The sequence below is a fragment of the Rhineura floridana genome, chromosome 22 (assembly GCF_030035675.1).
Source record: "Rhineura floridana isolate rRhiFlo1 chromosome 22, rRhiFlo1.hap2, whole genome shotgun sequence".
NCBI classification, from domain to species: domain Eukaryota; kingdom Metazoa; phylum Chordata; class Lepidosauria; order Squamata; family Rhineuridae; genus Rhineura; species Rhineura floridana.
Window position 1 is genome coordinate 16,653,466 of NC_084501.1, and position 12,534 is coordinate 16,665,999.

General features: G+C 53.3%; 1 protein-coding gene across 1 annotated transcript in view; it reads right to left on the reverse strand.

Annotated features, from left to right (window-relative positions):
* INTS3 (integrator complex subunit 3) overlaps window positions 1-12,534 on the reverse strand; it is an 83,705-nt gene that overhangs the window by 17,362 nt on the left and 53,809 nt on the right. The window contains exons 17-23 of the mRNA XM_061606183.1: window positions 12,052-12,106; window positions 10,377-10,480; window positions 9,686-9,730; window positions 8,694-8,813; window positions 6,481-6,634; window positions 4,341-4,409; window positions 1,139-1,214 (exon numbers count right to left, since the gene is read on the reverse strand). Of these exons, the coding sequence (XP_061462167.1) occupies window positions 1,139-1,214; window positions 4,341-4,409; window positions 6,481-6,634; window positions 8,694-8,813; window positions 9,686-9,730; window positions 10,377-10,480; window positions 12,052-12,106 (623 nt within the window). The remainder of the gene's footprint in view (window positions 1-1,138; window positions 1,215-4,340; window positions 4,410-6,480; window positions 6,635-8,693; window positions 8,814-9,685; window positions 9,731-10,376; window positions 10,481-12,051; window positions 12,107-12,534) is intronic.

Consider the following 12,534-nt stretch of genomic DNA (forward strand, 5'->3'; position numbering starts at 1 on the left):
TGTGTGGCAACCTTTCGTGTACGTGCAGAGTGCCATCCTGCAACTTGAGCCCATTATTCCGTGTCCTGCACTCTGGGACGATCGAGAAGAGATCCTGGCCCTCCTCTGTGTGGCAACCTTTCGTGGACGTGCAGAGTGCCATCCTGCAACTTGAGCCCATTATTCCGTGTCCTGCACTCTGGGACGATCGAGAAGAGATCCCGGCCCTCCTCTGTGTGGCAACCTTTCGTGGACGTGCAGAGTGCCATCCTACCTCCCCCCTCAGACTTCTCCAGGCTCGACGTGCCCAGTTCTTTCAGTCTCTCCCCATAGGGCTTCACATAAGCACTCCCACCTCTCCCCAACATCACCATCATTTATCGTTATTCCTGTTACACGGCCCTGAATGAAGTTTCCATGACTATAAAGGGTATCAACTGGAATGGCCTTCAGCCACATCAGGCTGTGGGTCCATCACGGCCAGGACTCCCTACCCTGGCAACTCCTCCTTTTTAAGGCCTGTGCGCACATTTGGATTTTTGGGGCGAGTGATGCAGGCACTCCCCCCCTCCCCCGTGACTTCTCCCCTGCCGATTCAGCCCCTTCTTTTTTGAAGAAAGTGCACGAGTGTGCACGCTTCGATTTTTCAAGGGAGCCGGGTAAAAGCCAGATCCAGCAGAACAAACCCCAAGCCTTGAACATAAAGAGGTGCCCTCTTGGACCAGGCCAGTGGCCCCTCTAGCCCAGCACTCTGTTCTCACAGTGGCCCACCAGATGCCTCTTCTGGGAAGCCGGCAAGCAGGACCGCAGCGCAAGAGCAACTCTTTCCTCCTGCCGTTTCCAGCAACTGGTTTTCAGAAGCATACCGCCTCCGACTATAGAGGCAGAGCACAGTCTTCCTTATGCTAAAGTCAGGCCACTGGGTCCACCGAGCCCAGGAACGCCTACGCCGAGGGGGTGGGAAACATTCTTCACTCCGAGGGCCGTGTTCCCTTCTCGGCAATCTTCCGAGGGCCACACGACGGAGGTGGACAGGGCCAGAGACAGAAGTGGGCGAAGCACCAATGCATTTGTTTTTCTTCGCCCCTGTACAGCAGGCTAGTTCCTACAGAATTTTTTTGTTTTTGGCCATCCGCCCTCCAAAACCAGCCCAACTCACTCAGAATGTTGAGGACCGAGTCCTTCCGGAACATGACCAAGTTTCCCATCATGACGTGACACACCAGTTCTTGGAGCTGGGAAGGAAGAGCGGGAAGTCGGTAAGGGGACTGTGAAGGTGGTGTGGATAAGAACATCACAAGAGCCCGGCTGGTGGATCAGGCCAGCGGCCCATCTAGTCCAGCAGCCTGTTCTCACAGTGGCTAACCAGATGCCCCAGTGGGAAGCCGGCAGGCAAGACCGGAGCGCAACAGGAACTCTCCTCACTCGTGATTCCTGGCAACTGGGATTCAGAGGCACATAATGTAATATCGCAGTTAACGAATCCTCCAGGAATGAAGCTCCATTTAACAAAGGCTTTTTTTAAAAGGTGGAACTGACCAGCTTTGCTTTACTGTGGCTAAACCTTCAAGCCTGTGCCTTTCCTTTAAGGTGAAACTGACCAGCCTGTACCTTTGCTTTGCATTAAAGAGATCTCTTGCTTTCTCATTAAAGAGATCTCTTGCTTTCTCCCAGGGGTGGAAAGGATCTAATGCGATTCAGAGGAGGAGGAGATGGGGAAGGAGGGGGAGTGGGTGCGTGCCAGGTAGGCACCATTTAAAGCCCCTGTTGAAGTTGCCCCCACCATCTATGAGTGGGTGTAGGAACCTATCCCAATTCTTTCCATGGGATTCCTATTTCTGGGACCAAAGTTTCTGTTAAAGAAGTAGTGTCCAGGAACAAATATACTTTGTTAACCGAGGCATTACTGTGCTGTCTCCAACACTGGAGGGAGAACATAGCCACTGTGGCTAGTAGCCACTGATAGCCTGATCCTCCATGAATTTGTCTAATCCTCTTTTAAAGCTATCCAAGATTGCGGCAGTCACTGCCTCCTGTGGGAGCAAATTCCATCGTTTTAACTCTGCACTGTGTGAAGTCCTCCCTTTTGTCTGCCCTGAATCTTCCAACACTCAGCTTTGTCAGATGTCCCCGAGTCCTCGTGTGATTATGAGAGAGGGAGGAAACTTTTCCTCTATCGTTCAGTCCCCGCCAGTTCGACAGGGCTCGCCTCCTAGTAATCGCGCAAAAAATGAGGCACATAAAAAGTGAGGGGAAGAATGAGAGGAAGGGACAAACGAGGAAAACTGAGGCAGGGCAGAGGGGAGGTGATTAGGCTGGGAACATCCAGAGCCCAGCAAAGGATCAGATCCAGTGCTTCAACCCCTTTCCCATACATGATACCATCTCGTTGCCTACCCTGCCAAAGAAAACCTGCCACACGGATCGAGTCGGCTCAAAGTGGCATGGGAAAGAGAGCTTGACGATTAAAGCAGATATGGATCTATCGGGGGGGGGAGCGACCAGAGGGGGGCGAGCAGCCTGTGGACCAGTCCCGGCTCGGAAATATCATGCTCAAGGCAAACACACTGCCTTGCCAAGTCCCCCCCGGCCCTCCTTGCCTCTCCCACTTTTTGGCTATTTTGAGGTCGCTCCACACTGGTGGCCATGGCAACCTGTTAGCTTTAGCTCCTCTCGCGGGAGGCTCTTTCGCCAGTGCAGTTTCTGCTTCTAAAATAAATGTTGGGGGTGCGGGGCAGAGGGCTACCAGGAAGCCTCTTCCTCTGGCCTGGAGATCAGTTATTCCAACTCAGGATTGCAGGGAGGGAAGAGTGCCTCTATAGTGAAGGAAGGACACTCTGGACATGCTCAGAGGCCTACGCTTTTGTTTTGTTTAACAATACCAGACATACTTCCAAGGCCATGTGCTTCGGGGTATCAGAAAGGGGTCCAATTAAGCCCACGGAGGCCCTGCCGCTGAACCAGATTCAGAACACAGAAAGTTGCTATATACCGAGTCAGGCCATTGGTCCATGACACTCAGTATTGTTCATATTGATTGGCAGCAGATCTGCAGGGGTTTAGACCAGGGTCTTTGGCCCAGCCCTACCCGGAGATGCCAGAGGTTGAGCCTGGGGCCTTCTGCATGCAAGGAACATGCTCTACCTCTGACCTATGGCTCTTTCCCAACCTGCCACTGGGCTAAGATGGCCTCTCCCCTATTGCTTTCTCCAAGGCTACAAAGAGCCAGCAATGGCGTAGTGGTTAGAGTGTCAGACCTGGACCTGGGAGACCAGGGTTCAGATCCCCACTCGGCCATGAAGCTTGCTGGGTTATGTTGGGCCAGTCACTGCCTTTCAGCCTAACCTTCCTCACAGGGTTGTTGTGAGGATAAAAGGTGTGTGTGTGGGGGGGAGAAGAACCATGTATACCACTTTGAACGTCTTGGAGGAAAGAGGATACAGGTACAATGTGATAAAATACAGTAGGGCCCCTTTTTTCAGCGTTCCGTTAATACAGCACCAGCGGGGCGATCAGCTGGAGGGGGGGGGGCTGGAGCTCCCCACACTCCAGCTGATCGTGCCCGAGGAGGGGAAGATCTGATCTTCTCCTCCTCTGGTGCTATCAGCGGGTTAGGTTCCAGACCCCCGCGCTACAGCTGATCCGCTTTCTGGCGGTTTTCGCTTTCCGGCGGGGGTCTGGAACCTAACCTGCCGTATGAGTGCGGCCCTACTGTACGAAAAGTACTGTCTAGCCTACAACATCTGACCCTGGGCCAGGAAGCTGGCAGGCTCTGGGGAGTGGGCAGGGGTAGAAAAATCTAGCCCAGCTTTCTGCCTGAAAGAAAGGGCCATTCCTGCCATCAATCGCCCAGTGAAGGTGGGAGAAACCCGACCGTCCGTCTGAACTTCAGTGCCCATCGGCCCCCAGAGTTCCACTCCAAAGCTGAACCTGCGATGCATGGTGCCGGACCGAACAAGGGGATGCGGTTTTGCTCCCCCACATCCTTTCCCCTTGCTGGTGCTCTTTCCCCCTGCCCTTAGAACAGGGGCGGGGAATCTGTGGGCCCTTCAGTAAGGCTCCCGTCAGCCCCAACCAGCACGGCCGACGGGCAGGGACAATGCGAGTTGGCAGCCTGGCCGCAGCGGGAGGGCCGCAGGTCCCCTCGGCCCTGCTTTGGACCGAGGAAGGGCTGTCTGCAATCCCCAAGTGCTCTGTGTGCTTCTGCACCACAGCCAGGCGATCCTCCAGAGGACGGTCGCCTTTGCTGCACTGACACAAAACCTGGAGGGTTGAGGCAGCTCTTGTGGGAGCAAAGGAAAGCATCCCCCATGCGCGCACACAGAAAATCCCAGACCTTGTTCCACGAGGGGAGACCTTACCTGAGCCGAGTCAATGACGGCCACAATCATGTTCAACAGCTCCCCGCTCCGCAGGGTCTCATCTGGAAACTGAGACAGAGAAGACAGCAAAAGTAGACCTGGTCCTTTTGACCAAAGGCAATTCCTTTTCTTTTCTTTTCTTTTTTTTTTGGGGGGGGGAAAGATAGTTTATTACTACTATGTTTTCAGCCCTGTTTAAGCAAGCCACAGAATCAGGTGGCAGAATCCTGAGGTTGTCCACACACTATATCCATTTCAGGCAGGCAGGGTATACTGTTTTTATAATTTTTTAAAAAAACAGAAACACCTCCTTGCTGGTAGAAAACCAGCACTTCAGGGAGAGAGGTTCTCAATCAGCCTCCCCCCCCCCCCACTGGACTAGTTTTCTACTTGCAGGGAGTTTCTATTCAAGGCATCATTTTAAAATGGCGCTCTTTGAAGTAACACACTCTATTTTATCATCTCAGGACCAACTTGTTCTGTTGCCTGTAAGGGGTGGGGAGAATCCTTTTGCTCTGCCTGATGCAAAGTCCAGTGGAACTTCTACGTTTGCACATTCATGCTCCTAAGACGGCGGGAAGAAAGGTCCCGTCGTACCCATTTAGCATCTCCTATCATTCTGAGCTAACGTGATGACTCTTGTCTACAAGTCAGGGGTGGTGTAGCGATTAGAGTGTCGGACTGGGACCCAGGAGACCAGGGTTCAAATCCCCACTCGGCCACAAAGTCCACTGGGGGGTCTTTGGGCTAGGCACTGTCTCTCAGCCTAGCCTACCTCACAGAGCTGTTGTGAGGACAAAATCAGGAGGGGGAGAAAAGTGTTTGCCACCTTGAGCTCCTTGGATGAAAAAGTGGGATATAAATGCAACAATAAACAACAAAATAAATACACTGAACTACACAAGAAGCTTGGTCCTACCTCTACCCCTCCATGCACACACACACACTACGTACAGCAGGGGGAGACACAGGCCAAGCGTTGCTCAGCAGAGGAGGCAGCCGGAGCAGACCTCTGGCTGCAAAACGGAGCGGGGAGGAGGAAGGGAGGGAGAACGTGAACCATCTAGAGTCAAAGCTGTTTTGTTGGTTCACTTGTTAAAAGTCAAACATGCAGGGGACGGAAAAGCGAAACCCTGCCACTTACAACTCCATTCAAAACCAGAAGGGGACACAAGTATGTAACAACAACAAAACGCGATTCTAGATTTGGCAACAGCCTCCCCCACTTTTGGAGAGAAGTCGTTCTTTTTTTTCCCTTTCTTTTCTTGCTCACAGGGTACAAGCAGTACTGTTTTTTATAGGAAAACTCTTTTGGGATAAACGGGCACGAGGGAGCCCTGAGAATATCAGCAGCCCTCCATGACTGAAGCCACCACTTTTAATCTGTTGGCGCACATATGGAGACAGAGATTTGGGGGAGAGAGAAAGAAGAGGAAAGGGAGCGCGCAAGTAGTCAAGTGGGGTGATTTGTTTTAATTGCTTTTAATTTTTAAACTGTTGTAACCCACTCTGGGAGTTGCTGGTGAAGTGTGGGTAATAAAAATATTAATATTAATAATCCTTTTCAGACATGAGTTGTATCTCCCGCACACATCCCACCAGCAGCGTCCCTAGGGCACTGGAGGGGCAAATTCCCCACCCCCAGCTGAAAGCCTAACCAGCCACGTGGCCCCCAACAGATCACCCCTGAGCGAATGCGGCCCCTGACAGAAGAAAGGCAAGCCATTCCTGCTCTAGAGATTTGGCGGATTAGAGAGCAGATTCGAGCCCTGCCGGCAGACTGGGGACAGAAAAAAAGGTACAGGGGGTTCCCGCATTGGACAGACGTGAAGTTAGCGGTTGCAAAGGATAATGCGGTTGGGACTCCCGGGGGGAAGAGGCCTCTCGCAAACAGTCAGCTGAGTGATGGAAGCAATGAAATGCTGCTGGGCTCCAACTCCCATCAGCCTCAGCCAGCACGGCCAACCGCCATGGATGATGGGAGCTGGAGCCCAACAACATCAGGAGGGCCTGCTCTGCAGGGTTGGGGAGGCGCAGAGCGAGGCCTAATCCAAGTTTCACATTTATTTTCCTGGCCCCTTTAAAAAAAAAAAGAGGTGGTGAGGGCGCCCCTTTTGCCGCTCATCCCTCCGGGTCTCACCTCAGTGTATATGGAAGGAGTGAGGTAGCAAAGGAGCCGGACGTCGTCCTCCTGGCAAGCCTTCATGTCCATCATCAGGCAGGTGTGCAGGTCGCCCAGCTGCGTGGCCTGGGCAAAGGACTCGTAGAGGTTCATCTTCCCAGCCGCTGCTTTGCTAAAGGCGGTTGGGGGGGAAAGGAGTGCACGGTGTTTCAGAAGGGGGCCCTGGGGGCAGAGGAGGGCCAGGCGCGGGAGCACTGCCCAAGGATTTTTATAGGAAGCCAGGCTGTCCCAACTAGTGGGCCTCCAGATGTTGTTGGACCACAATTCCCATCTTTCCTGACCGTTGGCAATGCTGGCTGAGGCTGACGGGAGTTGTGGCCCAGCAACACCTGGTGGCCCACACGTTGGGAAAGGCTGGCTTAAGCACAGCGGGCAACAGCGAGAGAAACACGTGTGTGTTCTCCCCCTGCCCCAGTTCCAAGTCTCACCCTAGACACAATCTCACTAGAAGAGGCCTGGGGGACAAATGTGGCCCTCCAGGCTTCTCTATGTGGCCCTCTGGAGTCTCCACAGGCGCGCTCCTCACCAGCTCCACAAGGGTTTTTTCGTTTTCGGCTTTTTTTTTGCCTGTGTCTGTGAACTCCTGATAGTGCCTCAATTTTGCCTGGATGAAGGACAGAGAGAGGAGCGCGCGTGTTGAAACTAGCCTAATGGCAAAGGTAAAGTTCACATTCCTTGCCCTGCCCACTTTTGCCTCTGGCACTGCCAACCACTAGCATGTGGCCCTTGGATGGTTGCCCCAAAGGGAATGCGGCCCTCGGGCTCTAGCAGCCCTAGCTCTGAATCTTTGCTTACAAACTAACAGGCCTTTGAGACCTTGTAAACTCCTAGCCATCTTCCTGTGCCGACCCCATCAGTCCTGTCGCTGCTGCAGCAGCCTCTGCCGTGGAGGGAGACGGCACTGCTGATCCAGACCCCTGGGGACAGTCAACTAAGCTATGTTTATTGCCCCGCCCACTTTTGCCTCTGGCCCCGCCCATCACTGGCAGGTGGCCCTCGAGTGCAAATGTACGGCCCCCTCGCCACCCACGTGAGCAAGGGGAATTATCGGGTAATCCGTTCCAGCCGGGGGACAAACACTTGCAGAGGGTGGGAAGGAAGGCCAGGGCCTCTGTTACCTACAGACCCTCCTCAGGCGCTGAGATCAGCAGAGGGGGCCTTCTCGGTAGTTCTGCCACCCTCAGAACTTTCCAGAACGGCATTTTTCTGTGGCGGCCCCTAAGGGGTGGAACTCCCTCCACACAGAGGTGTGTCTGGCAGAATGCTGCGGCTCGACTGCTTACAAACTGTCGCCGCCGGGAACACATCACCCCAGTGTTGTTCGACCTACACTGGCTTCCAGTTATTTTCCGGGCCCAATTCAAGGTGTTGGTATTAACCTTTAAATCCCCATACGGTCTCGGCCCAGTTTATCTGATGGAGCGCCTCCAGCGCCACCAACCATGCCGCCCAACAAGATCAGCCACACAGGACCTTCTCTCAATCCCGCCAACTAAAACAGCTAGGTTGGCGGGGACAAGAGAAAGGGCCTTCTCAGTGGCGGCCCCCACTCTCTGGAACTCCCTCCCGTATGACCTTCGACATGCCCCTTCCCTGAATGTATTCCACCAAGCTTTGAAGACCTGGCTCTTCAGACAGGCCTTTGGGACTTACGGGGAGGGTTAAATTTTTACGACGAATAGCCTACTACTCTGTACTGGAACTGTTTTATTGTTTTATTGTATTTTATGATGTATTTTATTATGATGTAATGTATTGTTGTTAAATTGTATGTCGCCTAGAGTGGCCATTGGCCAGATAGGCGACCCACACATTAAATTATTATTATTATTATTATTAACCTCGCTGTAAGGTTCTCGGGGAATGCTAAAGAGGCACCTTTCCTCTCTGGTGCTTTGTATGCTGTGTGGCGCGTCCCCGTTGTTGCCGAGCACCTCTTCACCCTGGCCGTTGACACTTGAGATGCATGTTTTCGGGACCCATCCTATTTTTATTTTGGTGTGCGTGATGTTGTGATTTTAAGTTGTTTCTAGTCGTTTTTAATCACTGTAACCTGCCCTGGGACCTCAGAAATAAATTAAAAGGAACAATATGCTTCCCCCTGCTTCCCCACGCTTGCCTCTTAACCCCCCCTTTTTTTTTACAGGTTCACTGATTGTCTGCACCCTCACCTGGCTTTTAGGTAGTAGAGGAGGTGGTAACCAATCTTGGGCTGCTTCTGGTAGAGCTCTGACAAGAGATCCAGGAGCACAGAGAAGCTGCTGTTGTCCTCTTGCATCTGGCAGAGGTTCCTGAAAGGGGATAGGGAGGAAATGAAAAAAAAAAGGAAGAGGCTAAAGCTGTGCTGGGCTAGGTTCAAATCCAACGCCACAGTCACAGGCGTGATGCTTTTAAAGGCCAGGCTTAGAGCCTGAAGGGATCTGCACTTTGGCTTATTTATTATTTATTTATTATTTGATTTATATCCCGCCCTTCCTACCAGCAGGAGCCGAGGGCCTTAAGCACAGAGTGCATCTATCTGGCAGATTTGGCAGCCAGATCCTTGCAATCTCAAAGCCCCTCCACCCTTAGGACAAAGGACTGTTAGTGTGCTACAGCCATGCTCCTTTGGGGCCTTCTCTCCCACACCTGACAGCAGCCGTTCCATCAGGATGCAGCAGAGGGAGGGAAGGGAAGCAGGGCCACTCCATCGGCTCTGATGAAAAAACATCAGACCTTCTCTCCCTCAGCTGTCACCTAGCCGCTGACAGCAGGAAGAAGAGCGAGGTATGGCCAACTTCCATTTTTGGAGCCAAACTCAACGCTGTTAAGAAGCTGGAGAAAATACATTTTTTTTAAAAAAAGAAGCTTCCCTGGAACCCAGGCCGCCCCCCTCCAGACCTTGGAAGTACAGATATGCTCAGATACAGGGACGTATAAAGCACCTGCTGGATCAGGCTCAAGGTTTCTGCCTTGTCCGCCCCTCTGCTCCCCATAAGAGGAAGCCACAAAGGAAACAGCCCTTCCCCACTGTCTGCCCTCTAGCGCTGGGTATTGAGGGACCCCAGAACTAAAGACGTGCCCTGCTGCACCAGGCCAAAGGCCTGTATACTCCAGACTCTGATTGTCATAGTGGCTTCTGACACAGGCAGTGGACACAAAGGGAGAAAAGCGCGAGGCTCACCTAAATATTAGGCAAAGCGGCTTCCCCACGGATTCCTCTAGAGACCTGGAGGAAAATAAGAGACAGAGTGAGGGCTGGGGAAATGGACTGAGTGCACAGGAACACGCCGGGCCAACCCCCTCCACAGTTCCAAACTCCAGCTTTTGCCGTCTGTGGATCCCCAGATGTTGCTGGACTGCAGCCCCTCTCATGCACACACACACACAGCCCAGCCAATGCTTGGGGATGCTGGGAGTCACAGCCCAAACGTACCCAGGGACCCACAGTTGGGGAAGGCTGTCTCATGCGCCACACTCCCAGGGGACGGCTTGACTTATCCGCCATGGAAACCGCAGGGCGGGACTGCGGCACAGGAGGAGGACCGCGTGCGGAAGGTTCACAAGCCACGTGAGCGGGTCATGGCAGCCTTCCTCAACCAGGTGGTCTCTGGGCGTTTTGGATTACCGTTCTATGAGCCCCCAGCCAGCATGGCCAGTGATCAGGGGTGATGGGAGCTGGGGGAGTCCAGGGACATACCGAGGGCTACAGATGTGCCCCCGTCCCTGTCTTAAGCAGACCCAAGCAGCGCTGCCTTTAAAAGAACGGGAATTCATTGGCCCACGCATGGCTGGGTCCGTAAGGCAGAAAAGGACAATCGGCTAGGAAACTGAAGGCCTGGCACAGACGTGCCCACGAACACAGAACTGCTTACTCTTCTGTAATTTCTTCTGGGAGAACCTCGCCCTGGAAGTGTACTTTGAAGAGCTCCTGCAAGCACGAAGCGAGGACCGACAGCTGCTCCTGGTCAAAATCCTCCTGGGGGAGAAGGGGAACAGAGAAGTGCTGGGTTTTGGGGTGCCGCAGCTGCTGGGCAAACCCCTTCAGGGTCAAGCACCTGCTTTGCATCAGAAGGTCCCTGGTTCGATCCCCAACAGCCTCTCCGGGTAGGGCTGGGAGAGGCTCCCTGCCAGAAACTCTGGAGAGCCGCTGCCAGACAGTACTGAGCTAGATGGACCAATGCTCTGACTCAAGAGAAGGCAGCTCCCTGTCTTCCCATGATCCCCACCCCTTGCATGGAACAGCGGCTGTGAGATGAGACATCATGCTGCAGCCAGTTCCCAGTCGTTTCATTGACCAGTGCGACACCCAGTCCAGACTCTCTGGGACGACGAGAGTCATGTGCCAATAAAGGCCCATCTGCGTTTCGCAAAAACCCAAACTCCTGGTGCTCCGGGCAGATGGTGGTGGTGAGCCACTGAAATACATTGCTGGCGTGCTTTTAAAAGCAGCCGGTCCCCATTCACACATTTAGTTTCAAGCCACCTGCTAGGCCCTGCGCAAAGCAGTTCCTCATTATACAGAAGACCCCCCCCCCCAAAAAAAAACCCTCCCCGCAGAAGGATCCTGGAGCAGCATGAGGAAGGCGGTATCCCATAAAGAAAAGAAAAATTCTAGGCCTGGACAGAATACACCAACCCCCTTCACATCGGCATAATTCCCTCTAGCTGCAAAACTGGGGTGGGTGGGTGAGAAAGGGTAAAGGATTAAGTCAGTCTCCCTTCTTCTGAAATTTTCCTCTTTACCCGGGCCTTTGGACCCCTGAGATGTAAACTTTTAGGATCCACCTTTTTTGTGTGTGTGGTGTTGTCATTTTAAGTTGTTCAATTGCTAGCTGGTATAGCACAGTGGGGAGGAGAGCCTGGCTGGGAGTCCAGAGACTGAGAGTTCAAATCCCTGCTCGTGTCTCCTGGGCGTCAAGGGCCAGCTAAAGATCACCCCACGATGAGTGGCTCAGGGGTTACGTGGTCTGCCACCTGTGCAGCCGTGGGCAAGCTGCATAGCCACAAGGAGCCCAGTTGCCCCCCAGGTGGCAGTTGCAGACCAGGAAGGGGCTGGCTTCTGCAGCTGTGGCAAGCTGAGCAGGCCCTGGCCAGCTGGGGAGGACTAGCCTCAGAGGGAGGCAATGGTAAGCCCCCTCTGAACACCGCTTACTATGAACACCCTGTTCGTCGGGTCGCCATAAGCCGGGATCGACTTGAAGGCAGTCCATTTCAATTATGTATTTTAAACTGTTGTAAGCCGCCCTGGGATTTTAAGATGAAGGACAGGTAATATTATCAGAGGGACCTTGAGGCACAGAGAAAACGTCAGACCACAATGGAGCGCCAGGAAGTTCCCCTCTAGCCTTTTAGAGAAGCAATGGGTGGGGGGGGGCGGGGGCAGGGGATGCAACCCCCTCCCAGAAGACCAGCCTTGCTGAGAACATCTGTCTGGCATCTGTCACTCCATTTGAGGGTCCCACCACCAGTCACCCTCTCCCCCCCACCCGTCATCTTGCACTGCCCAGTTGCATGTCGGCCGGAAGGGTGGTGCTGAGCTTCCGTTACCTCCAGGACTTGGTCCACAATTTCCTGCATGACCTCGCACTGTGCTTCCGTATCGCTGCAGCCCGAAAAACAAGAAGAAATCCAATTTAAGGAAGAGAGAGAGAAGGAGATGGCAAGAGATTGGGGGAGAGGTAACGGCGTCTTTTTATGCAGAGTAAGCTCGGAACAAGTCGGGAGCAACTAAGAAGTGTCCAGATGCCTGATCAGGCCAAAGGGAGACCCATCTAGTCCAGCATCCTGTTCTCACAGTGGACAACCAGGTGCCTCTTCTGGGAAGCCTCAAAACAGGACCTGGGTGCAAGACAATGGTGATTCCCAAACACTTGTGATTCCCAGCAAGTGGCATTCAGAGGTATGCAGCCTCCGACTCCCTTTACAGGCCCCTGACCTCTCCGGTCACAAAAGCTGGGAGGTCTTGCAATCAGGACCTGATATAAGAGGCAATCTGCCTCCATCAGCGAAGGCAGAACACAGCCATCATGG